We start from the raw sequence: 27,625 nt of genomic DNA, 5'->3' as shown, positions 1-27,625 counted from the left end.
GCCCCTTACATTAACAGGTGCTAGAGTAGCTGTGTCTGTCTGTCTTTCTTTCTCTCTCTCTCCTTTTCCGCTGTCTGTCTGTCTGTCTGTCTCTCTCTCTCCTTGGCCGCTTTCTACACTAAGGCCCAACAATTGTCCCTTTCTATTCCCTCCCTCCTTCCTTCCTATGTCCTTAGTGCCCCCAGTGCCTCCTTCCTATGTCCTTAGTGCCCCTTCCTATGTCCTTAGTGCCCCCAGTGCCTCCTTCCCATGTCCTTAATGCCCCATTGCCCCCTTCCTATGTCCTTAATACCCCTTCCTATGTTCTTAGTGCCCCCAGTGCCTCCTTCCCATGTCCTTAGTGCCCCCAGTGCCTTCTTCCTATATCCTTAGTGCCCCTTCCCATTTCCTTAGTGCCCCCAGTGCCTCCTTCCCATGTCCTTAGTGCCCCCAGTGCCTCCTTCCTATATCCTTAGTGCCCCTTCCCATTTCCTTAGTGCCCCCAGTGCCTCCTTCCTATGTTCTTAGTGCCCCTTCCTATGTCCTTAGTGCCTCCTTCCCATGTCCTTAATGCCCCAGTGCCTTCTTCCTATATCCTTAGTGCCCCTTCCCATTTCCTTAGTGCCCCCAGTGCCTCCTTCCTATGTTCTTAGTGACCCTTCCCATGTCCTTAATGCCCCAGTGCCTTCTTCCTATATCCTTAGTGCCCCTTCCCATGTTCTTAGTGCCCCAGTGCCTCCTTCCAATGTCCTTAGTGCCCCTTCCCATGTCCTTAGTGTCCCCAGTGTCCCTTCCCAAGTCTTTACTGCCCCCCAGTGCTCCTTCCTATGTCCCCCCTCACTGCCTTCCAGTCTTTATCCCACCCCTCCCCCAAAGCTAGCCAACCTACCTCCCTCCTTATCTGCCTCGCTAAAGCCAGCCTGCCTGCCTGCCTCCAGCGCTGAAGCTTGCCCTCCTCCCCGTACTGGCCCCCGCTGCTTCCACCTACCGTCTGGCCTACAGCCGCTTCAAACACCCCCCTGGTCCACCGCCGCTGCCGCCCGTCGCAACTGGTAAAAGGTCCGCCACACACAAACCGCTGCAGGCTCCAGCTGAACGCATCAAACACTGCCACGGAGCTACAGATCACGGAGGCAAGGATCACGAAGTTGCAAGTGCGCATGCGCGCTTAGGGTTTTATTATGACAGATTGTTAAAAAGTCCCAACAAGTATCAACAGGGATCCTAGTTTCAACATCCAACCATGCCTTCATCAGGGGACATTGATTAACGTTGGTAGTGGAATTGAAAGCTACTAGCTTTGTTTACATTTTTCTTCATCAATTCCACTACCAACGTTACTCAATGTCCCCTGATGAAGGCATCGTTGGATGCTGAAACGACGATCCTTGCTGGGACTTTTTAACAATAAAGTTATATATTGGTTGATTAGGACATCTCTCTTGCCTTTTTTCTGTTCTACCAGTATTTTAAAAACATACTGACCATTATGTGTAGAATTGCAAAATATGGGGGGGGGGGGAGATTTTAATTTATTTAACTTTTTATTTTAAAAGCAAAAGTCATTTATTCCACACTGCTCCAGGATCAGATTATATTCAGACATGTAACTACAGGACACAGTTCTGTCCCTCTTTACCCCAAGTACACAGGCCAGGAGAAAAAGACTGGGCTAGTAAAAAATTTTGGACTTTAAATCAGTTTTTTTTTAAAAAGACTTAACTTTGAAAAGAGAGAGAATCCACCCCTCCCACCACAGTAATATAAATCAGAGGTGAAAGGGAAGCGGTCATTCCTAAGTGACAAGATAGAAGACACAAGCCCCCCTCTCCCCCACACACACTTTTTAAATCTAGTTCCAGTGCTGCCATATGGGCCAGGCTGAATGATTTCCCCTTTAAGTTCCTCTTGCCCTTGAAGTGCTACGAAGGACACCTGAGAAGTAATTTTCAAAAGTTGCTGCAGTTGTATTAATGTGGACAGATATAGAACAATAAAAGCAGTGTTTAACTCTCCTCCAGAGCCAGGTCCCCAGGCCTGAGATATTTGTTACACAAGCCAGGCATCTCCTACGACTTCTAGTAAATAGTGCCCAGTCACGAATGAATCATATCAGAGTAGTGTGTTCATGGTGGCTGTGAGACTGGTTAAACCAGCAACAAACAGATCAAGCAGACTGATACTATCATATTTCTGTGCAGTCTACAGGCCTTGGTTTAAGAAACTCCTGGCTATGTCTGGCCCTCCTTCCTTCAGAGATAAAAATCAGATCTTTCCATGTACCATCATGTTGGTTAAATATTGACTTCAGCGCACACCCCGAAGGCAAATGATTCATGTTCTTAGGCACCAAGAATTGAACTCTCACTCTGTACACCCTTCCCCAGAACATAGTCAGCTCACCATTACAGCACATTTTCACCTCCTCCACTGCTAAAATCATCTCCCTAGAACCCTGCAGCAGGGAGGCAGACAGAGGCATCAACCTACCCCAAACTGGGCTGGGGAGGAAGGAGAGGGCCATGTTAGAGTCATTCATGGAGACAAAAATGGAGATAGCTGCATGCTTAAAAAGTGACACGTTTCTGGGGTTTTATCTTTATACAGAAGCCATGTCTAGCATAAATCTCTCCTACTGTTTTCAGGGATCTTTCTCTATAATAATCACCAAAATCTGACCCTTCCTCCTGGAGCACACCAAACTCTTATCCATGCACTTATCTCTCACCTCGACTACTTTAACTTGCTTCTCACAGGTCTTCCTCAAAACCACTTTTCTCCTCTTCAATCCATCCAAAATTCTGTTGCATGACTTATATTCATGCACCAGGATTTACAGTAAGGTTTAGCAGGGGCAAATCTTTGAGTCCAAAGATGAGCAAAGGAATCCTCTTTAACATAGAAACATGATGGAAGATAAAGACCAAATGGCCCATCCAGTCTGTCCATCCACAACATCCACTATCTCCTCCTCTCCCTATAGGCTAAGGCTCTTAACATTCGCATCTCCTCTTCCTATAGGATAAGGCTCTTAACACCTGAATTGTGAGGTCATAGAGCATTATTGTTATAAGCTAAGTCTCTACACTTGCATTGTGTGGCTCACTGGCACCTGAAGATCCCATATCTCGTGAGCCCCGAGGCTGGTGGGAGCCCCCATTGGAGAGCGGGCCAAGCTCTGAAATATTAATGTAGGTGTTAAGAGCCTTAGCCTATAGGAAGAGGAGATGCAAATGTTAAGAGCCTTAGCCTATAGGGAGAGGAGGAGATAGTGGATGCTGTGGTTGGACAGACTGGATGGGCCATTTGGTCTTTATCTGCCATCATGTTTCTATGTTAGAGGATTTCTTTGCTCAGCTTTGGATACAAAGATTTGCCCCCTGCTAAACCTTACTGTAAATCCTCTTAACATTTTGCCAGTCACTATGTCCATATCACCCCTCTCCTCTCACTCCATTGGTTCCCTATCCATTGCCGCATACAATTCAAACTCCTCTTAGTGACTTTCAAATGCATTCACTCCGAAGCTCCTCAATATCTCTCCTCTCTTACTTCTCCCTAAACTTCTCACTGGGAACTCCATTCATCAGGTAAGTCTCTCCTATCAGCACCCTTCTTCACTAATGCCAACTCCAGACTCTGTTCCTTTTCTCTTGCTGTGCCGTACGCCTGGAACAAGTTCCCTGAATCACTATGTCAAGCTCTGTCTCTGGCTGTATTGAAATCCAGGCTCAAAGCCCATTTCTTTGAGGTTTCTTTTAACTCCTAACTCCTCACATGCTTGATGAATTCCCCAACTCCCTACTTATCATGTTTGTCTGTTGATTAGATTGTAAGCTCTTCTGAGCAAGGATCATGCCTTGAATGTTCCAATGTATAGCACTGCATACGTCTAGCAGCGCTATAGAAGTAGTAGTAGGGATCAAAGATATTCCTTAAAGGATGAAAAGTAAAGTGCCTATATTGTACCTACCACTTATAAACCTCTCTGGGCTTCTATTTACCTGTCCTTGCAGCTGAAAATAATTTTCTCATGAACTTTAGTCGTCAAGACTGAACTAGGAAGAAGAAGACAACAGAGCTAGGACAAAAAAGGTATCACGACCAGAACGAAGGAAGTTATCCTGCCACTGTATCGAGCGATGGTGCGCCCGCATCTGGAGTACTGTGTCCAATACTGGTCGCCGTACCTTAAGAAGGATATGGCGATACTCGAGAGGGTCCAGATAAGAGCAACAAGGATGATAAAAGGCATGGAAAACCTTTCATATGCTGAAAGGCTAGAGAGGCTGGGGCTCTTTTCCCTGGAAAAGCGGAGACTTAGTGGGGACATGATAGAGACTTATAAGATCAGGAAAGGCATAGAGAAGGTGGAGAGGGACAGATTCTTCAGACTAGCGGGGACAACAAAAACAAGAGGGCATTCAGAAAAATTGAAAGGAGACAAATTCAGAACAAATGCTAGGAAGTTCTTCTTCACTCAGAGGGTGGTAGACACCTGGAATGCGCTTCCAGAAGAGGTGATAGGACGGAGTACGATATTGGGTTTCAAAAAGGGATTGGATGATTTCCTGAAGGAGAAGAGGATTGAAGGGTATAGATAGAGGGTTACTATACAGAATATTAAATGATTAGGGAATAAAAGGTTTAGGTAAAGGATCACTTACAGGTCATGGACCTGGAGGGCCGCCATGGGAGCGGATGCTGGGCACGATGGACCCCTGGTCTGACCCGGCAGAGGCAATGCTTATGTTCTTATGCCTGTAATGCCCACAGGTTCACAGTCTAAACTATGATGTCTCCAAGCACACAGGGAAAAGGGAAGAGAATTAAGCCAGCAGGCCAGAAACATCCAACGGGCTATTTTCAAATCCAATGCTCTACCTACAGAAATGGGATCTTTGAAAGCACCAATTCCGAACGGAACAACACACATACATTTACCTGTGTTTAGTGGACTTGCTCACAGAAACAAGTTCCTGTTCCTTAAGTTAGGCAGACGTGCCTTTTATGGTCCCCAAAGTCACCCTAAAGCAGCGGTCTCAAACTCAAACCCTTTGCAGGGCCACATTTTGGATTTGTAGGTACTTGGAAGGCCTCAGAAAAAATAGTTAATGTCTTATTAAAGAAATAACAATTTTGCAAGACGTAAATCTCTTTATAGATTATAAATCTTCCCCCCCCCCGAAATCCTCCCCCCCTTCTTTGCAGTGTCCTCCTTCTTCCCAGTGGCCTCCCAGTCTTAGTTTCAGCTAACTATTGCAGCCTGCAGAGAGGATCGCCGGTGCTGTAGCGTTCCTTGCAGGCTGCCATTGGCCTCCGCAGCATGTTCCCTCTGCCGAGGTCCCGCCCCTCCTCTGACATCAGGGGCAGGATCGCGGCAGAGGGAATGTGATGCTGAGGATGATGGCAGCCTGCAAGGAACGTTACAGCACCGGCGATCCTCTCTGCAGGCTTCGGTAATTAGCTGAAACTAAGACCGGAAGCTAGGGGGGAAGCCGGAGGACGCTGCAAAGAGTGGGCAGCACTAGTAAAGACACGAGTTTGAGACCACTGCCCTAAAGTGACTCCTACCACAAAGCAAATGCTGCACTGTGTTTCCTCTGAAAAGGGCTGCAGAGCCCATGTCTCTCAGCCATAGTTGGGTTATTTTACCACTAACGTGCTATTTTAGCATAGTCCCATTTTATGTACGGAGACCTCGTTGCTAATAACTAGAGAGTTAACAAATAAAATAACAACTCTTAAAAGTAATCTACATTGATAAAAGTCTCCGCTTAATTAAAAAAATAAAACAGAGTAATGTCTCTAGAAATCAAAATCACCGATATATGTAATAAAACTGAGCTATGTATAGGCCAATCAAGCCATTGTGACATCATTGATGAGGTTGACTCTTAGGCATTATGACATCACAATATCAGCTCTGGTTACCAGAAACTGAAACTCTTCACATTAAGAGGGTAAGTTATCAATGTGGGCTACTGTTAAGATGGGTTATTTCACCACTTATTCGTGCTATTATAGCATAGGTCCCATTTTATACCATGAAACTTAGTTACTAATAACTGTGGTTAACAGTAAAATAACATGTCTTAAAGACTGCCCATATTAATACCTTTCCCCTTTAATAGTTAGTGAGGGGAAAGGGAAGCGGGGGAGGGTTGTCTTTCAAAGATAACCCATTATATGTCAGCTCATGAACAGTGAACCTCTCCCAACCCCCGCTCAAATAACAGGCATGGAGGCAGCCCAAAATAACCCCCCCCCCATTCGCAAAATTCTGTAAGGAGTGATTGTTGATTTTGCCCTTTGAACATACACGTCCAGGTTGGGTAAATACTTTTAATTTAATTATGGTTAAGTGCAATTGTTGGATATATAGAAGGGGGGGAGGATACATGTATTTGTTATGAAATATAATTTGATTGAATTTAAGTGCTTTTAAAGTGTAAAATGTCTGTATAATATGTTGCATTTATTTTAAGCTTTAAAATTAATAAAGATATTTTTTTAAAAAACACCATGGTGCTCAGCACCATAATACTAAAACTAAAGATTGCAAAGGACGGCACAGCTTGTAACAGCTTATTACAGTCTCATGAAGGGGTGCTGCTTCTTTTCCTCCCCCCAGCTGGTTAAGAGATACCCAGGAAGATAAAGCAAAAAGAGGTTGCAGTGTAGTGGTGAATCGATTCAAATTGATTCGTGTGAGGAAAAAACTGCCAATTCACCGACCAACAACCCCCCACTGCCCCCGGTGAGATCTGACATAGCTCTGGGCCTCCTAAAGCAGCAGCGGGGCAGTTGGCCAACAGAGGCAGTGCACTGAACAGGAAGCTTGCGGCCTGCCCCGCTGGGGCCTTCCGTCTGCCGTTTCACTGATGACACAGCAGAGAGAAGCCCTGGTGGGGCAGGCCGCAAGCTGCCTGTTCAGTGCACTGCCTCTGCTAGCTGGCCATTGCCACCTCTGTTTGGAAGGCCTGGAGGTATATTAGATTTCACGAGAGGGTGGGGGTTGGTGGTGAGCTGCTGCACAGGAGGATGGGAGGGAAAGCTGCTGCACAGGGGGATGGGAGGGGAGGAAAGCTGCTGCACATGGGGAGAGAGGAAGAATTGTTGTATATAGAGTGGAGAAAAGGAAAAGAGAGATACAACAAAGAGGCAGAAAGGAGTGAGAGGGAGAAATCCTGCATCTGGTGGAGGGGAGACACGAATGGAGAACAGAGGGAATGCTGGACATAGAGTGGAGGGCAGGGAGAGATGGTGTATGTGAAGAAAGAAAGAAATGTTGCACATGATAATGAAGGGGAGGAAGGGAGAGATGCTGCATGAAGGGGAATATGGAGGTTTGACCCAGGGCACAAGGCAGGGAGAGAGAGATGGTGGTGGAAAGAAACAGAAATGTTGAATATGGCAGTGGAAGGTAGAAAAAAATAATGTTATTTTCTATTTTGTAATTACAATATGGCCGATTTGAAATGTGTATCCTACCAGAGTTCACACTCGCTGAGATCCATTGACCAACACCTATTAAGTATCCCTTAGCTCAAGATAATTAACACAAAGCCTCACAACAATTTTTTTCCGTCACAGAGCCACAACTTTGGAATGCCTTACCGTCCCATATTAGAGAGGAAAAAAAATCTAAACCGGTTCAAAGGCAAACTCAAAAGATTCTTATTTAAGGATGCCTTTGATCTATAGACAAACTTTATCCAATCATGGCATGATCCTCCATATCTTTCCCTAACCTTCTGTACTTACCTTCATTATTCCTCTATCCTGTTATGACTATAGTTCTCCCCCATTTGTTTCAGTGTGTTAGCCTAGTTTGTCTTTTGTACTGTAATCAATGTGCTTGAACGTTTTAAATTGTACCCATTTTAATTATTGGCAATTAAATTGAATTTTTTAACAAAACTTGAAACTGAAGACAGCAAACACGAGCTAGGACATAATAAAGAGAGGAAAAGTCTTTTCTGTTAATTTTATTTACACCACAGTGCCAGCATGGGGTTGGAGAGAGCAAAGGGGGGGGGTGGGGGGGGGGGGTAAAGAAGCTACAAAATAAACCCACCAGCACATTTGAAAACTGATTGGGTGGGAAAAGCGAATCAAATTGAATTGAAAAATCGATTCACTAGGCCAAATCGAATCAAAATGTTTTTCCCTGAATCGGGCAGCACTAGTGCAGGGAATGCTTTGGTGCCAGCAGGCCCAATGGGTCAGCTTCCTCTTTCTTCCCAGAACCTTGGGTTTTCTGCACAGCATTCAGTGGTCTTAGGGTGCCTGTCCTTTTCAGTCCTCGCCACAAGAGAGGCCTCAAGCAATAGGGTGAGAAGGAATGAGATTGTTTGGGTTGGTCTTTGATTATCAGGAAGGGTTCTTTCAGCTTGAAGACCTTATTTCTAAGCAGGAAATGACTTCTTTAAATCAGATGAAGCTGATTCACTTCCTACCACCACAGACCCCCCTCCCCCCCCCCACACACACACACTCATAAGCTTTCAGTGTACCCTACTGTACTTTCACTGGTCTGCCATAGAGCTGATAAGAGGCTGGTTAATGACTCAGAACTCATCCCTAGCAGGCCTCCTTTGATCAGTTCCCCTCCAAACTCATTCCTCCCCCAACCAAATGCCCAAGAGGGTTACAGGAATGCTTAGTCTAGCTGATGACAGGCTGAGATCCTTCCCTCAAGGATGATGAGTACATCAAGCCCCTCAGAACAGTACAAGAGCAGATGTGATCTCATTAAGAAAGGGCCAGATGTACTAAACTTCCCCCAAAATAAGGGCAAAAAGGGAAAAAAGCCTGTTGGTACAATAGACTCAAATGGCCAGGAGGGCACCAGGGTGAATAAAAACCTCTTGGAACATACTAAGGCCACAAATAGAAAAAAAATATTCTTAAAATCTCCTGTAGGCTATCCAGCTCTAGATTATTAAGTCCATCTGTAAAAAAATACCGCTGAGCAGGAAAGCTTTAGAACAGCTATTTTTCTCACCCTGAGTTATTCAGGTACCTTTAGTTTAATAATTAGGGCTGATCGATTAAAGTATAACTGTGTCCCATTGTCTCTTTTCACAAATTTGCTTGCATGAAATTTATCCAGTAAATGGAATGGAAATATTTTAAATGCTAATGTCCAGTTAATTCCAAAGCTTAATTAGATACACCTCTTCAATGACAATTTACCTCCCCTCCCCCACTTTTACTAAGTCACAGCCCAGAGCGCTAAATGCTCCGACGCTCATGGGAATTCTATGAGCATCGGAGCAGTGTCAGAGCATTTAGTGTCCCTAACCGCAGTAGAAACCTCTACCATGGCTTAGTAAAAGAGGGCCTTAGTTACTTATGGGTTACATATTATCTCAACCATATCATCTACTACTATGATTGAACAATTTTATTGATGACCGCAAGAAAACAATACATGAAGCATAGAAAAAGCAACAAGGTCATCTAGATATGCAAAGTCAAAAATACATTCACCAAGATGTTCAGGTACTAAGACCCTCCCCCACCCACCTAACCCTATAGTCCCAGTAGATGAATGGAGAAAGCTAAATATATCTGTCAACAATGGTATGAAACGAAAATTAAAAAAAATCTTCTACTACTAATGGAAAGCAAGTGCTTGCTTTCCTTTACCCTCCACAGCACACAGGGGTGCCTCCTGTGCAATGTCTTACCTGCTCCAATTTAAAAATGTGTTGATTGAAATAACACTGTAGCTGCTCATTTGCATAATTTATGCAGAACTGTTCAAAGCTGTTGGTTTCAAAATCTTCAAATCCAAATATATCCAGAACCCCGATGGATAAACACTGAAAGAAAAACACCCAAAATAATGTGGGGGGTTTTTCCCTACACTAAAAGAACATGAAAATATCAATCTGCAAAACACTGTTAGATCAATTTACAGCAGGACCTTAAGGGAATAATTTTACACATTTATATTTAGTAGGTAGTGCCACTGAACATACAAGTTATATTAACCATATGTACAGTTATACTGGAATATCGGCATTATCCCCGGATGCTATAAATGGCGTCCAAATTTGCATGCGCACACAAATTAATTGAGTAACAAGCTCTTAACTAGCCATAATTCTTTACTTTATTGGAAACTTCTATACCGTTACTAATTACTGTGGAGTCAATTTCGAGTGGTTTTCAAAGACTTCTGTAATGGATTTTAAATACACATTCAGATGGATTCCACTGTGATTGCTGTCGGCCTCCTAGCTGCTTGGCTAGGCTTTCAAGTTTACATTAGCATTATTATACTATTATATATGTATGTTTTGTTTACACAGGATTACAGTTAACCATTCTAAGTATGATATATGTACACCCTCCTAAATAGGTTAACCATTACAACTAAGTAATCTATATTTACATGTATTCTAAATAGCTCTAGCAATGTGTACTACCGTGTTTCCCCAAAAATAAGACAGTGTCTTATATTCATTTGGAGCCCAAAAAAGGCACTAGGGGGTATGCACATGATCATCTCACCCTTCCTCTCCTTCACCCCAATTCCTCCTCTTTCTTTTCTCTCCCCTACATGTGCAGCATCTTTCCTCCCCTCCCTCCTTCCCACCCCCCTGTGCAGCAGAAGTTTGCCCAGCTTCTATCCTTCCCTCCCTCCCATCCCTCGTGCAGCATAACCCTTGCCCAGCTTCTATCCATTCTTTCCTCCCTCCCCTCCCATCCCTTGTGCAGCAGAACCCTTGAGCACCGCCCCGCCACCCACCGCTCAATAACGCGGCAGAGTGAAATCCCCGACGGACAAAGTCAAGCAGCCTTTTTAGAGTGCTACTGGCCCAATGCTGCTTCGGTTGAAGGTAGGGCTCGCTCGCGGTCGGCGGGCAGGGAAGGATGGAAGGTGAGCAGGGGTTCAGCTGCGCGGTGGGGGAGGGGGGTTGAAGAGTTGCCGGCAAATCCCGGGACTAGAACTTATTTTTGGGATAGGGCTTATATTAAGACCTACCCCAAAAATGATTCTAGGGCTTATTTTCAGGGAAACACGGTATATTCATCCTATTTACTCTCATCCTAGATAATTCTAGTTGCATTCATCCTAATTTATTTCTGGAAAGATCTACTATGTGCATACATGTCATGTCCTGTACTCCTATTGTGTTCCTGTCAGCTCACATAATTGTATTGTATTTATTGTATAAGTATTTATTGAATTTGATGTACCGCTTGTACATAAGTATTCCGTGGTTTACAAAAACTAGAACATTAGGCACATTAACTACCCTTACTGTCCCAATAACCAATTGCTGATGTTAATGTGTACTCGTTAAAATGTGCACATGCATCTGGATGTACGCTATTCTACAAGGCATGGTGCCTAACTGTACTAGTGCACAACTCAAAAGGGGGCGTGGCCATGGACATTCTGAAAAGTCACGCCCACAATGATAGACACACAGCCTGAGCACATCTAACTTCAGTACCAGCATTTACACTAGGTTTCTGCAGGCGTTAAGTCTGGCGCAGAAAGACAGGCACAGAAATCAGCCCTAAGTGTGATTCTATAAAGGGCGGGCACTCTTTGGTGTCGATTTTTTGGGGCACCAAATTTTCAGTGCCATATACTGAATTCAGCCCCATATGTACAAAGTTCTGTGTTTGGCTCAGACATCCTATGCTACACCTGGCTTTTCTGCATCCAAGTCAAACATGTAGAACATTTTAGAAAGGATGCTCACATCGGAATTTCAGAACAGGATCTGCCAACATACAGACTGTTCTAAAATACCTGGAGAAATAGATGTTCATGCTCTGGCCACGTGTGGGAGAAACATCCACTTTAACATAAATGTCAACAGGTCAAAAGGGGCAGGTAAGCAGTTATGTCCTGGCACATAAACATGTATCTTAACCACTTAGAAACAAACATATAGAAGGAGAGTGTGGCCTAGTGGTTAGAGCTATAGCCTCAGCACACATCTTCCCCAAGTGAAGGAGCTGTGGTTATCACTGAACACGCTCAAAAAAGCGTTGGGCACAGCGGCACTTGAAGCTGGTCACTCTAGAATGGCAGCAAACCACGGCAAGGCGAGGGACTTACTGTAACAGACTCCTCCATGTCCTTTTTATTCAGAAGAGCGTGGTTAATCCGTAGCACGATCCAGTCAAAGAGGGCACTGTAGAGTGACTTTGCCATTGAATCACGAGCTGTTATCGCCTGCAAATAACAAGAGATCACCTTAGCTACTAGGGCCTTTGCTTTACTGGTTTCGCTTTGAAATGAGAAATGGTTCTGCCTTATTACCTCTTAATGACTTGTGCTCCCGCATTGCTCCTCTCTGCAATACGCCCTTTAAAATTCTCACTTTGGATTCACTACACCCAAATTCTCTTGTGGATCAGTGAATCCCAAAGGGATTTCTGCCAAGTATTTGTGACCTGGATTGGTTACGGTTTGAATTGGGATGCCAAGCTAGGTGGACCATTGGCAATTCTTATGGTCTTATACCCTATTCTGTTCAACCCTTCGGTACTTGTTTCTGCGTTAAAAGTAATTAATTCCCTCTCATGTTCTCACCTAGAATCAGAGGTGGCTCCAAAACTCCTTTCATGCCCTTTTAATTCTAACTAATCCAGGAGTGGAACCACCTTTCCTGGATGGGATTAGCTATTACGGATTAATGTGGCATGTGCTCTCAGATCCCCATCTTATATGAAAGCAATTTGTAGCAAATCTAGAGTGAATTCAATCTGGTACTGGATTATTTATTAACCGCCTTTTAATGAAGAGATTTACCTAAAGCAGTTTATAATGTACTGAATAGTAATTACATTACATTACATTGATGTCTTCTATCCCGCCAATACGTTTTAGTTCTAGGTGGTTTACAGCAAGAATCAGGTACTCTAAGTATTAAAGAAGTGGGTAAAAGGATAACGCAACTACACTGTCATAATCTACTTCTATGTATAGAAGAGTCATTAGCCAATTAGACCTTTTTATTACTATTAGATTTTACACTGAGGTACATGCAATGCAGAAAAGAGAAAGGCCTCATTGGGTTTTGTCTCCACATCTATGAGGAAAAGCCTCTGTGCAAAATCACTTCATCTCCTTGTTGTTTCTCACAAGATATGCTCAAGCTAGATGCCTAGGCCTTCCTGAATGAAAATGGCCTCTCTCCCCATCCTTACCAGCTGAGCATCTAAATTTAGGCTCTTAAAAACTGGGTAGGGGGCAGGGGAAGGAGCAGGCTGGAAAGATGTAAATTAAATGGTTGGTGCTAAAAATGGACATACAAAAGGTCCCTAAGCACAGGAGGGAGAAAAAAAAACCAACCCCAAATTTAGGTGCTTAAAACTAGTGTGCCTAGGTCAGATGCTCAAACTTTCTTGAATACTGGCTATTCATGTGTCTTAGTTGGACCACTCAGAAGGAATTCAATCCAGTTTTGTACTCACCTCATTCAGACTATAGGGCAGAATCAGTTTCTCATTCACAGTCACCGTCTTTCGCTTCGTCAGTGCCTCCACCAACATTTCCCGCTTCACCTAAACAATGGATTTTGTGAAGAGAGAAATACAAAGGAGAATTGTTGACTTTAGTCCTGATAACATAGGATGGGAGAATCAGATAAACAACAGATGTAGGCCTATCAATTTGTCAAGGGCTGTATTTTATTGAAGCTGAGTGTGTGTATTTATGTGTATGTGTGTGTTGGAGGGGGAGAGGGGTTGGTTAACTGGTTACTCTCTTCACCAGTCTTTTAACACACTGGGCACAGCAAAGAGCCCACCTCCACAAACCCGATTTCCTGGACAGTGTGCCCCTGTTGACCGTCCACCAATGCTAACTACAGCACAGCTGGTAGCAGCAGTGTGTGCTGTGCCTTTCCTGCAGGGGCAGGCTGCCTGACCACAAGATAAGAAAAGTCCAAATATATAACTGTAAAATAACCTCGAGAAGCTGGGAGAGGGTGTCTAAGACTTCGGGTGGTCCCACCTCCAGGCCCTCCTCCCGCCCTGTTGATTTCTTCTTATATGTAACGTTACCCAGGTACAGGATAGCTGAGAGCACGGAAAAAATCCTAGAGGAGAAAAATTGTAAAATTCACAAGACACGGACAAGAAAAGAGCAAGACAGTCACATGACAAGACATATAACTTCATTACAATCACAATGATAAGGCCTACACAGTGCTTTACAAAGTAGCTGATATAGTTAGCTGCTCAAAGACCTTCCAATGGGCTATCAAAACTAATAAATGTTTATATCTGTGATACAATGGCATTGAGAGACTTATTCTAGCACAAAATCAGCCTATCCCACTTCCTTTTTCATTGCCTCCGAGCCTCTCCCCTTGTCTCTGCTGCTCTGTCACAGCTGGACTACAACAGCACTGATACCTTTTTCATTATTTAGAAACCACCAAATGCCACAACAAAACCAAAGAACACTGGTAGAGGGTCTTTTTTTATTTTAGAGGGATCCAACACAGTCGTGACACCTCGGTTCCTATATTACAGTTATTTTATATAATTACCCAGGGAAAAGCAGAAGCACCCACATTTTCATCTCCTCTGAGATCAATGTAAATTAGATGTGTGCACACCAGTGACTCCCAAACCTGTCCTGGGGGAAGCCCTAAACAGTCAGGTTTTCAGGATATCCACAATGAATATTTATTAAAGAGATCTGCATGCATCCCTTTCACTGTATACAAATCTCTCATGAATATTCATAGTGGATATCTTGAAAACCTGACTGCCTAGGGCTTTCCCCAGGACAGATTTAGGAATCACTGGTGTATACACTGAAAAAAAAAAAAAAAAAAAGATGCACAAAAGTGAAAATCCCACTCCAAGTAACACCTATATAGATTTCATGCATAAGTGAGCGCTATCTCCTGGATTCTATAAATGGTACCCAAAATTGTGCACAATCCTGAGATCTGCATGCAAATAGATTCGTGAATGAGCCCTTATCAATCAATAATTAGCAGTTAAACAATTACGGCGTTAACTGGCTCTAATTTGGATTTGCGCACAGATCTGTGTATAATTCTATAAAGATTCATACCCAAATGCTTTTGTGTGCAACCCAAAAGGGGATATGAATATGGGAAGGGCATGGGTGAGTCAGGGGTGCTTCGAATAATTAGGTGCAGTGTTTTAGAGTTTGGGGGCTGCACACCCTAGTTGTGTACTGGGATTTATACCAGGTTTCAGTTGCTGTTAAGTCCTCGCACCCAAAATCAGGTGCTGGAACATGTGCTCAGCACTTTTCTAAGAACATAAGAATAGCCTTACTGGGTCAGACCAGTGGTCCATCAAGCCCAGTAATCTGCTCTCATGGTGGTCAATCCAGGTCCGTAGTACCTGGCCCAGACATGGGCAACTCCGGTTCTCAAGGGCCAGAATCCAATCAGATTTTTAGGATTTCCCCAATGAATATGCTTTGAAAGCAATGCATGTAAATAGATCTCATGCATATTCATTGGGGAAATCCTGAAAACCCGATTGGATTCCGGCCCTCGAGGACCAGAGTTGCCCATGTCTGACCTGGCCAAAACCCAAGAAGTAGCAACATTCCATGCTAACGATCCAGAGAGCTGAGCACAAATTTTTTTCACAGTGCCATTTACTGAATCTGGCCCTATGATTCTGTGTGTATATGTACTCCTGGGCAAATTCTGTTCTACTTGCTCAAATGTCTTAGAAAATGACTCCCTATCAATGCTCCCTCTATGGATGGCTGGGTGTGTGCAAAATTTTTTTCCCATGTGAGTGACAAGTTCTAATAAAATGTTTTCATGTGAGCAACATAGCCCCCTATGGGCCAGCAAACGCTGGCAAACAAAATTTACAGATGTTTAAACTCTCGTATCCCTGCCCGTCGCTGTTTCTGCACTGAACACAAACCAAGATTAGCAATCAGATAACGTAACATAACATCGTACTTATAAAACGCATAACCGTAAGGTCAATGCGGTGAACAAAAGATTAAAAATAACCTAACCTAAGGATGATTTAAATTAGTTTGCTAAATATTTTGAAAAAAGATGAGTTTTCAATTTTCTAAAGTGCCTGTAAAAGCTATCACTACGCAACAGTGACCTAAATGAGTGTAAGGGGACGGGAATCACAGCTGAGCTGTACAATTCACCCCCCCTGCTGTTTATCCTCAGTTTGAAGGGATGAGCTGTGCTGTTTTCCGTGGGCTAACATAACTGAGACCGGAGTTTAATGGAAATTGCCATCCTACCCCTGGATTTTGCAGCAACTCTTACTGCAAAAGCCTTTCGAGTTGAAATTCGGGACAAATCATATGTGCCGTTTCAAAAATTGTACAGATACGCATGTACTTCCTCTGACCTAACACCATTCCAAGCACTCTCTTGTTTACTGTGATTGATCATTTTCTTTTATACTTTTAGCTGGGGAAAGGATGGATAATTTACATCCTTTTAACCTTTAAGACGCCCATCTCCACAGAGAGTAAGGGATGGAAGACAGAGGTTTCCTAATTAACTGCAAGCCTGAAAGGAGAGTCATTCCGGGTTTCATAAATCCCATTCCTATGCCTCTCAGGGAATTGAACTCTGCTTTTATAATTAGGAGAAATGTGAATGCTGTGGAATCAAATGGTAATTTCAGATCAGGTTAAGGTGGCAGCATTATTCGCTGAACAAAGACAGCTGGAGTGAATGTCTTGCGAATTTCAGAGTTCTTATTTATAGTCCATTAGCATATGCAACCTGGTCAACAGCTGCAATGACCCAGTCCCAAAAAGCTAACAGCCAACTTCTGAACACAAAGAGGTAAGGTGAACTGCTCCAGGCCCCACCCTCTCCAAAGAGGCGGAGTTATCAGGGTACTCACTGCTTTTTGGTGGCTGGAAGGAAGCCCACCATTTCCATGGCTTGTTTCAGTCTTTCAAAATCATGTCTCAAGTCCTCCCCATCTTCAATCTTAAAGTTGTGCTATAGTTAAGAAGAAGCCGTTTTACCAACAGTGGCAGGAAAAGGGAACATACACAAGAGCATCAGAAGAAATCCATTATTTTAAATTGGCCTATCTGAATGTAAACAGATTGCCACGTAACTGTCCTTTTGGTTACCCCGATATGACTGTCATAAATGTCTTGTTAATTCCAGCACACCCTGCCCCTTTATTTATCTTAGTTGCATTTTAAACTATTTCCCATTTTATCCCCTTCCCTTATAGATGTAATTTGAATGTTTCTGTTTTTTAATAAGTATTATGCTGACATTGTATTATATCTCTCTTATTTAATTTCAGTACTGTTATAAATATATTTTTGAAACTGTTTCATGCTAGTCCTATTATTAAGTTTCAATTTCCTGATTTTGAGTTTACTTCATTCGTCTTTCTTTATATTTGGTCTTTTACTATTGTTACGCTGTTAAAAAGTTTTGCACTCAATTGTACAGTATTTGCTGTACTCTGCCTTGGGTGAACCTCTTCATAAAGGCGGTTAATAAACCCAAATAAATAAATAAATTACATACAATCTGTATTATACGTATCCTTATGTTTTGTTACGCTTTCTCTGTACCCTTTTTATTTTTATGATTGTAAACTGTTAGAGGTTTTTAAATATTTGCACAGAACATGGGCCGCACAGGGCCATAATAAGATTGGACGTCACACCACTGATGACATCATAGGGGTAATTCTCCAAACGCTGCTACAGTTAGTAGGCACCTAACGTGTGTGCACCAAGTCTCCTCAAGTCTCTTCATTGGCTCCCCGTCCATCTCTGAATACAGTTTAAACTCCTTTTGCTGACTTACAAGTGCGTTCACTCTGAAGCCCCCCCCATCTCTTTTCACTTATCTTCCCCCCTATGCTCCTCCTTGTAATCTACGTTTGTCGGGCAAGCCCCTCTTATCTATACCTTTCTCTTCCACTGCCAACTCCAGACTCTGTCCCTTTTTTCTTACGGCGCCGTATGCCTGGAACAGGCTACCTGAATCAATACGTCATGCTCCCTCCCTGGCAGCGTTCAAATCCAAGCTAAAAGCCCATTTTTTTGAATCTGTTTTCAACTCCTAACTCCCACTCACTGCTGTCAGATACCTAGACCCACTGTATCATTTCCTCTACCATAGTCTCCCCAACCCCAAAATGTCCTGTCTAAATTAGATTGTAAGCTCTTCTGAGCAGGGACCGTCTTTGTATGTTAAAATGTACAGCACTGCTTACGCCTTTCAGTGCTTTAGAAATAATAAATAGTAGTAGTAATAATCAGGAAGCAATTGCAACTATAGAACACTAATTTAAGTCTTCAGTTACACACCTATGTTTAGGCACAAGCACTTGGACTAGTTCAATGGCTGGTGTAAATGCTTAAACTTAATTTAACAATTAAGTCACATATGTAACTGGAAAGTTTTTTAAAAATCACCTGGGCAACAAGCATATAGAATTAGGGGGGCATGCGTGCATTGGTCTGCACGTGGACCACCAGCAATGTCCCTAGTATGTGATGGCCAGTTGGTGCCAATTTTCCAGTGACGTAGTAAGGGGGAGGGCCGGCACCTCTCTAGCCCCTCATGCCCTCCCTCCCCCCGTACCTCTTTAAAATCTTCACTAGCACGAGCAACTACTCTAGACTGTTGCTCGGGTCAGCCTAGTTCCCTCTGAAATCACTTCTGGGTCACAGGGCTAGGAAGTGTCATCAGATGGAAAGCCAGCACGATCAGCAGGCTGGCGAAGCTGCTCGCATTGGCAAAGATTTTAAGAGGTGTGGGGGTGAGAAAATAGGACGTGAGTGTGAAGTGGAAGGAGGAGGGGAAAGTGGACAGGAGGGTGCTGGGGGGGAAGGGGGGAGGACAGGTGGGCAGCACCGCCCCGGGCATCTCCTACCCTTGCTACGCCACTGAACTTTTCCCCCACAGGCTAATCCTCCAATCTACACACAGATTTGCAGCTTTGTTATAAGGCAAAACCAGGACTGGATCAATGTGGAAAGGAAACAAGATAGAGAGACAGATAAAATGGAGCCAGCTGCCCACTTTTCTCTCTAAGCTGAGCAGGAGTCCTCCAACTGCATTGCTGCGTGTGTGTGTGTGTGTGTGCGCTTGATGTTTCCAATATCATGTTTTCAATTACTAGGGATAGGCAAGTGCCCTGCAGTCCTGCAAAATTTGCCTGTCCCTCACAATTGAAAATGTGGGAGTGAAATAGCACCCCCACCCCCACTGGCAGGACTATAGGTGGAGGATTCCTGCTATCTTAAAGGAACAGTGCAGCCGACAACCCTGCGGCTTTGTTGGCGATCTTTTATTAGTTTGCCAGCTGAAGCCCATGGGCTATATTAGATTGGATATTTAATGCCAGGCTATGTCTGGGTACTGGCACGGAACATCCAACTCCTCAGCAGGCCCAGGAATTTATGTGGGTATTGACTGATATTCAGTCTTAGCACCCACAGACCTAACTGGGCAAAGCTAGGACTGCTTGTGTGATCCTATCTACCTGGTTAGGTATGTGGGCAAGGGAACTGAATGTCACTGGTGTCCATGTGTGGATCTGTCCCGATTCTGCCCATGGATTGCACTGGCACTAACCAGACAGTCCCATGGTGGTAAGAGGGGATATTCAGTAGCAGCACTCAAAATGGCAGTGCCAACTATCCCCTCCTAGCCTACTTATTGGGGTTTAAGCGGGCAGGATTAACCAATAGGCCCAGTAGGCACGTGCCTAGGGCCCGAAATGATCAGGGGGGCCAGATAAAGGAGGGCATCAACATTATTTTTTCCAAACGGTGATGGGCCCCTCCAGCACCGATCGGCAATGTGGGCTCCCCTGATCAGCAACGCCCTCCCCCCCCATCGATGGAAAGTAAGACAAGCAAGCAACATGGGTAAGAAAGGCAACGGGAACTGTAATTTTGCAAGCTGTGTTGCTTGCCCAGAGCTTCCCTCTGACGCAGCTTCCTGTTTCCGCCTAGGCTCATGGTGGGGTGGGGCGGAGTAGGGGGCCCAGTGTACTTGTGTGCCTAGGGGCCCTTGACGAATTAATCCTGCCCTGCTCACTTAAATCCCTTTGAATATCTCCCCATGAGCTTCATATCTACTTGATGCCTGTCTGCAGGCATAGAAATTGGGGTTTCTCCTTCGAGCCTCCCTGTTTTCATACTGTCTTCACTGCAGTTAGCCAGCTGAGGGTTATACAGTATAAGTATGAGAGCCCAGCCCACTGTATTAAGGGGCACAGTACCAGTTGCTACAACTCACACTGGGCACGAGAGAACGGCTCTACTGCAATATGGCTCGTGGTACCTGGTTGAGGTAGAAGTAATCTTCAGGCTGCATCAGCTGAAATTCTCGTCGCTCCTCTTCCGTTACCCCCAGGAGCAGATAATAAAACACATGATAGTTCCTGCAGATGAAAATTAGGAACAGAAATGGAACAAGATAATCTATTGCTTATTCCTAGGATAAGCGGCATAAAATCTGTTTTACTCTTTGGGATCTTGCCAAGTACTTGTGACCTGGGTTGGCCACTGTTTAAAACAGGAAACCGGGCTTGAAAGACCTTAGTCTGACCCAGTATGGCAACTCTTATGTTATTCACAGTGGGTGCGTCCACTCCTATGAATCAGTCATCATTTTAAAGCACAACCCCACTACCCAAACATGAGGCAAAGGGGATTAAGAGTTGAGGTGTATGGTAACCCAGACCATCGTTTGGTCAGATTTGGTTTTTAAATTGTTTTAAATGGATGATTTTAGCTTGTACGTACTTTTAGGATGTTTTTATTTTTTCACTCTGGTGTTCCTTTCTTTTAATCCATAATAATAAAAGGCTAAGCGTGCATGCGCTGTCGAAAATCCGTGAGTCCTGGTGGCGTGAGCTGTGCTTCTGTGCCAGTGCTCACGGCGCCTGCGCTAGCGCGTGTGCCAGCGACTCCTCCCTCCCACTGCTGGTCCTCTTCAAAGCGGCCTGCTGAGGTTCGCCAGCCACTGTAGCGAACCTTGCAGGCCGCTCTGGCAAATCCAGGGAGGCAAAGGCGGGACGGAGGCTGCACTCGGCAGCGGCTGCTGCTACTCCTCCAGCCGCCTAGCTCCTCTCCGCCGGCCCCGGCTAGCAGCCCCCTCTGCCCAGTCCTCTCTGCTCCGGTGGCTGTGCAAAGGGAAACAAGGGGGTTGACGGGACGGGAAGGGGAAAGGGAGGAGGAGGAAGCCGAGGAATCTCTAGCACCCGTTAATGTAACGGGCTTAAAGACTAGTTTTTTATAATTATTTAAGCCGCTGTGACTTTTTTTTTTTACAATCAGCGGGGATATCAAAAGTATAATAAACAAACATGTATATACACAGTAATACGCACATGTAAATCAGGTTAAAATTTCTTTTAAGGACTCATTTCTTTCAGCTTGCTTTTAATTCCTTCTTTGAAAGAGGTTTGGGCCACTGTGTAACGCTCCAAACGCTAGTTTTAGTTTTGTGGTTTTGAAATTAATTTACCTATTTTACTTTTATATTATTCATTTTTGTTTGTTGATTGGATTCATGTTATTTCCTATTTTAATGGAGTCCCAGTTCTTTATTTGTGTGCATTATCCCCCTGCTTTTACTAAACCGCGATGGCGGTTACTAGCGCAGGGAGCCGCGTGGACTGCTCCGCGCTGCTCCTGACACTCAGAGTTCCTATGAGCATTGGGAGCAGCATGGCTCCCTGCGCTAGTAACCGCTATTGCGGTTTAGTAAAAGGGGGGCATATTATTTGTTGTAAACCGCTAAGACCTCTAACCAGAAATGGTAATATTTAAACAAATAATTAATAAACAAACTTGTGTAGGGTGGACAGGACACTAAAGAGAAGAATAAGGGCAGATTGTTTCCAGTGTGATTTATTGTGTTTTCATATACTGCTCAGAACGGTTTACAATATTACAACAAATTTAAGAAACAGAAAATAACTCCAATCAAAATATAGCTATAGATGTCTAACCCTTCTCGCCTGGTAAACCCTCACATCCATCATGTATACTCAAATTTCATGGATTCTCTATGTCAGAGATTTTCACTGCATTTCAATAGCCAAGGATGAAGACTGTGACCCTGATCCACAGTAAATCAGCTAGTATGCAGCTTGGGTGATTCAAGACAACCTTGAGAAAAAGAGTATTGCACACTTATCTCAGGTTATCTGAACCTGAGGCTCGATGTCCATCATTGTCCTTAGTCAGTTGCTCTCTACAAAACTATCATGGCTTGAAGGACATAACTGATTAAAAAAAAAAAAAACCAACAAATCCCCAAAAAACACCATTAACTAAGACCATGCAGGAACTCAGGAATTCAGTACCATCTCTTATAACTAGGCCTGCTATTCCTGCGATCTGTTCTCATTGTCACATGCAGGTCAGGTGGTCAAGTTCTGTGATCACATTTATATCTGGGTTTAGTTAGCTGGAGATTAACTAAAGGTAAAGTGCGTATCAAAGCCATTTGTTTTCATTAGCCATAAGTAGAAGTGGATCGATTTACTCAGTCCAAAATTACAAAGACTAGGGGACACGCGATGAAGTTACAGGAAATCCTTTTAAAACCAATAGGAGGAAATATTTTTTCACTTGGAGAATAGTTAAGCTCTGGAACACATTGCCAGAGGTTATAATAAGAGTGGTTAACGTAGCTGGTTTTAAGAAAGGTTTGGACAATTTCCTGGAGGAAAAGTCCATATGTTATTGAGACAGACATGGGGGAAGCCACTGCTTGCCCTGGTTTGGTAGCAAGGAATGTTGCTACTATTTGGATTTTCTACCGTGAAGATGGGCTACTGAGCTAGATGGGCCATTGGTCTGACCCAGTAAGGCTATTTTTATATAAGAATCGCAGGAATTATAGGAATCTGTACTGCTGTTTGATATTTATTTGTGTTGCTCTGCTAATAAAACATTGCATTATAGACTCCTGCTGGTCCATATTTCTTATCAGTAAATAAATAAGTAAAAAGGGGATGGGGAGAAGAGTTCAGCCTTGGGAGCCATATCACTGGTATGACCCTAGACATGCGATTTGTTGTTATCTATTTCATGAATTAATCAATGATGATTCTGAAGGTAGGGAGATGGTATTGTGCCTAAGAGCAGAGAGGCACAAGGCAAAGGGACAAATATCGCCCCCCCTCTAAGTGCCTTGCTGCTGTGATACAGTCAATGTTGGGCTCATACAGTCCTAACTATTGCTCCACAGCAGCACGGTGGGAGTCTCTGCTCCAAGGAGAGCATGACACTACTAGAGTGGCGGGAGGCAGGAATGAGGTGCATTGGCAAAGTTATAGGCAGGTAGGGTTAGGACTAGAATATCAGGAGTGGTGAGTGACAGGACTCTGGCAGGTCCTGTGTTTTGGAGACACAGTACTAGAGAAACAGGGGTAACACGGGGCAGGAATGAGGTCTGCGGCAGAATAGCAGGGAAGGTTGTACTTGAAATCAATCCAGTATAAGTCTTAAAGGTAAAGAAATATGTGCTTGAAATTTGCTCTTCAGTGGTATGATCCTGCAAAGTAACACAGTCTTACCTTTCATCTTTTTCCTGGGATACAAGGCGAGATTTTTCAAGTAGGTACTTTTCAACAACCGCCCTAATTAAAAAATTAAAAAAAAGTTTTATTAATGCAGGGAAAAAGAGCAGCCTGACTGGTTTCACCTGTTCGACAAGCATTTACTGTTGCAAAGTAAAGAAAGCCAATCTAATAAAGAAACTGCATCAGGGATATTCTTCTGCAATCTACAATATAGAGGATTTTTACTTCCATCATCCATAGGGGGCTGCTTTCAACACATCAACACTTCCCCCACACTTAAAAACGCAGCAGTTAGCATTTTTTTAAAATTAATATGCAGATTCAGTGCCACTCTTTGTGTAGTCAGCAGTGATGAATGTATGTGGTAAACTGTGACCACTGCAACAGCTATTCATTTAGACCCACAGTAAACTTACACAGTACATTATCTTTGCAGCAGCTGGACACCCCTATGAAGGAATTTTGTTCCCCCCTCACTCTGACAATCCGTATGGTGAAGGGACAGAGGGCTAGATGCACAAAACACGGTCGCTAAGACTGTGTGGGTCGCTGTGAGCTGATTTTTTGGCCAATTCTGAAACAGCGTTCCAACACGTTTGCATGCAAATGATTTTTGTGGAGGTTCACCGTTATTCCATCTGATTGGTTACTGTGAGAGCGACTGACACATGCGTAGAGCCGATGTGAGGAAGCCTCAACAGATGAGCGGTAGTAGAAGCCCAAAATAGCTTCCTGTCACTCAGCTGTTGGGACATTTTTTTTTTTTAAAATGGCATAAAAGTTGTGTGTGTATCACACATGCACAATATCTGTCACCATTAAAAAATAACTGCGAGCTGCCCCCCCACCCACTCCCAATGACCCCTGGAACCAAAATAAAGGCAGGAGGGATGCCCACTTCCTTCTGCTGATGCGACCCCCCCCCCATCCTTCACCAGCCGAACTGTCCCCCTGCAAGACCCCTTCCCCACACTTTAAAAAAATTCAGAAGGGGTGTCAACTCCTTCCTGCTACCGCAACTCCCCACCGCTTAACTGACCCCTCCTGCCAAGACCCCCCCCAACTGACCCTGCCTCTTCCCTGTTTTACCAAAAAATGGCAGGAGATATACCAACTCCCTCCTGCCACCGGATGCCCACTCAACCATCCCACACACCCTCTGAACCTCTCCAATACCTCTAAATTATGACAGCAGGAGGGATGCCCAGTCCCTCCTGCTCACAGGCCAACCACTCCAAAATGGCAGGCCTTCCTCTTACTGTTGCAACCTAGGATGCACAGGGAAGGGCCTAAGGCTCTGATTAGCTCAGACACCTAAGGCCCCTATCATGGCCTTAGGTATCTGAGCCAATCAGGGCCTTAGGCCCCTCCCTGTGCATGTCATTCTTTTTTGAACATACAAGTATCACAAGAGGTCATTTGTCCTAGATCTTCCATCAACCAGGGACCTAATAGTGATCTTTCTTCAGAGGCCACCAATGTTGTGAAAATAGTCCATCTGTCCACAATCCTGGGAGGTAAAAATCCTTTATATGTCTCAAGACTGGATGCAGATAGGCATCTCCATTGCAGAATTAAGAGTAATTCTGTCTGCATTGCCTAGATCACAATCCTTTATGGACTGTATTATTTTGGAAGGAGTACTGAGTTGTTAGATGTGCGAATCAAGGGATCACAACTGCAATAGGAATAGAATAAGTGACAGCTCAGAGGCAAGCACTGCCATGCAGTGTTCCTAGATGCCAAGTGCAGGGCCGGATTAACCAATAGGCCCAGTAGGCACATGCCTAGGGCCCAAAATAGTCAGGAGGGCCTACTGAAGGACGACTTACCATGACATTTTTTTTTCAGATGGCAACGGGCCCCCCTCTTCCCTCCCTGCATGGCAATGGGCCCCCACCAGACGACAACGCTGCCCCCCCCCAGGAACAGGCCCCCACCCGACAACAACGCTGGCCCTCCCTGGCATTGATGGACGGCAATGCAGACAATGCAGCTCCAAGAATGTCCCGCGATGACTGCGTCAACCGCTCCATCCCCCTCCGACATCACTTACTTCTTCCGGCAGACGCAGTCATCGCGTGACATTCTTGGAGTTGCATTGCCTGCATTGCCGTCCATCAATGCCAGGGGGGCCGGCGTTGTTGTCATTGGGTGGGGGCCCGTTGCTGTGGGGGGTGGCGTTGCTGTCATCGGGTGGGGGCCCGTTGCTGTCTGAAAAAAAAATGGCTACATTGGCTGCGTTGCCGTTGATGCCGGCGGTTGGCTGCATTGGTTTCTGTCGATGCCGGGGGGGTGTGGGGGTGTGCGTTGCCGATGCTGTTACAGTGTGGAAAGGGTGGTGGAGGGAGAGACAGGGGGCATATGCTGATGGAATTGGTGTGCAGGGAAAGGAGGAAAACAAGGAAGAAGGATACTGGATGGATTTAGGTTGGAGGGAAAGAAAGGGGGCTAATGTTGATGGAATTGGTATGCAGGGAAAGTGGGTATACATAAGGGGGAAGGATACTGGATGGATTTAGGCTTGAGGGAATGAAAGGGGGCTAATGTTGATGGAACTGGTATGCAGGGAAATGGGGGAGACATAAGGGGGAAGGATACTGGATGGATTTAGGTTGGAGGGAAAGAAAGGGGGCAGATGCTGATGGAAGTGGGGGGAAGAGAGAGGAGAGAGTGAGATACCAGACCATGGGGATGTGGGAGAGGGAGAGGAAGAGGGAAGGGAAGAAGAGGAGAGGAGAGAGATGCCAGATCATTCATTGGAGGAGGGAATGCAAGAAGATGGATGATGGGGGTGATGGGAAGGGGGCGGCATACAGTTTCTGAAAATGGCATAGGACAGGGTAGTTGGAAAAAGAAACAGAGAGATGATGGACTCTGGGGTAGTAGGGAAGGAGGGAGAGATGCAGGATGAAAGGGTAGTTGAGAAAAGGACAGATGGTGGATCTGGGGATGGTGAGATCCATTGCCGCAGCTGCGGATATGGACACAGAAAAAGGAAAGATGCCAGACCTCCGAGGGAGGGAAGGGAAACGGAAGGGGAGGACAGAGATGGAAGATGGATGGTTAGCATGGAGAAAGAAGAAAACGACAAATGGGCAGGAGACCCTGGTAAGCGAGTTATCAGAAAACAAACAGAGCCTCGGACCAACAAAAGGTAGAAAAAATAATTTTATTTTCTGTTTTGTGATTACAATATTTATTTTGTTTACACCACAGAGCCAGTGTGGGGTTGGAGATGTTGTAATATGTCTGCATGGTGCGCCACATCTTGAGTACTGCGTCCAGTATTGGTCACCGTACCTTAAGAAGGATATGGCATTGCTCGAGAGAGTTCAGAGGAGAGCAACACGACTGATTAAGGGGATGGAAAGCCTTTCATATGCTGAGAGATTGGAAAAACTGGGACTCTTTTCCCTAGAAAAGAGAAGATTAAGAGGGGATATGATAGAGACTTACAAGATTATGAAGGGCATAGAGAGAGTAGAGAGGGACAGATTCTTCAAACTTTCAGAGAATAAAAAAACAAGAGGGCATTCGGAAAAGTTGAAAGGAGGCAAATTCAAAACTAATGCTAGGAAATTCTTCTTTACACAACGGGTGGTGGACACCTGGAATACAATTCCAGAGGAAGTTATAGGGCAGAGTACAGTACTGGGGTTTAAGAAAGGTTTGGACAAATTCCTGCTGGAAAAGGGGATAGAGGGGTATAGATAGAAATTTACTGCACAGGTCCTGAACCTGTTGGGCCGTAAGACTAAGCTTTAGTCACTTAGGGATCCTTTTATTAAGGTGCACATTTAGCGTGTGCAAAATCAGTTAGCGTACTTTAATAAAGGACCCCTAAGTATCTTAATTAAAAATTTGGCCTGCGACTTAACCTTTTTTTTCAGATTTCGGCCCCTTATGAGATTGAGTTTGACACCCCTGATGTAGTGAGGCAGTTAGGCGATGTAAACTTGGTTATTAATATAGACTTATATTTCAGATAGTATTACTGCTTTACAATATATTTGAACGCTTTTATATACGTATTGCAAGGGTTCAGAGTTAATGTCCTGGGTAAGTAGGTGGGAAGGGAAGGAAG

The 27,625-nt window shown here is 44.3% G+C and overlaps 1 protein-coding gene across 11 annotated transcripts in view; it reads right to left on the bottom strand.

The window, feature by feature from the left end:
• Positions 1–27,625, bottom strand: part of MYO9B (myosin IXB) — a 256,166-nt gene that overhangs the window by 105,797 nt on the left and 122,744 nt on the right. For all 11 annotated transcript variants that reach the window (XM_033957195.1, XM_033957198.1, XM_033957189.1 and 8 more), the window contains 7 exons: positions 23,533–23,595; positions 20,283–20,382; positions 16,855–16,955; positions 13,931–14,060; positions 13,435–13,524; positions 12,074–12,190; positions 9,678–9,812 (listed from right to left, as the gene is read on the bottom strand). In XM_033957195.1, the coding sequence (XP_033813086.1) occupies positions 9,678–9,812; positions 12,074–12,190; positions 13,435–13,524; positions 13,931–14,060; positions 16,855–16,955; positions 20,283–20,382; positions 23,533–23,595 (736 nt within the window). The remainder of the gene's footprint in view (positions 1–9,677; positions 9,813–12,073; positions 12,191–13,434; positions 13,525–13,930; positions 14,061–16,854; positions 16,956–20,282; positions 20,383–23,532; positions 23,596–27,625) is intronic.

This window comes from Geotrypetes seraphini, chromosome 8, assembly GCF_902459505.1.
Source record: "Geotrypetes seraphini chromosome 8, aGeoSer1.1, whole genome shotgun sequence".
Classification (NCBI taxonomy): Eukaryota; Metazoa; Chordata; class Amphibia; order Gymnophiona; family Dermophiidae; genus Geotrypetes; species Geotrypetes seraphini.
The sequence above is the reverse complement of the archived record's forward strand: the minus strand, read 5'-3'. Positions and strand labels throughout refer to the sequence as shown.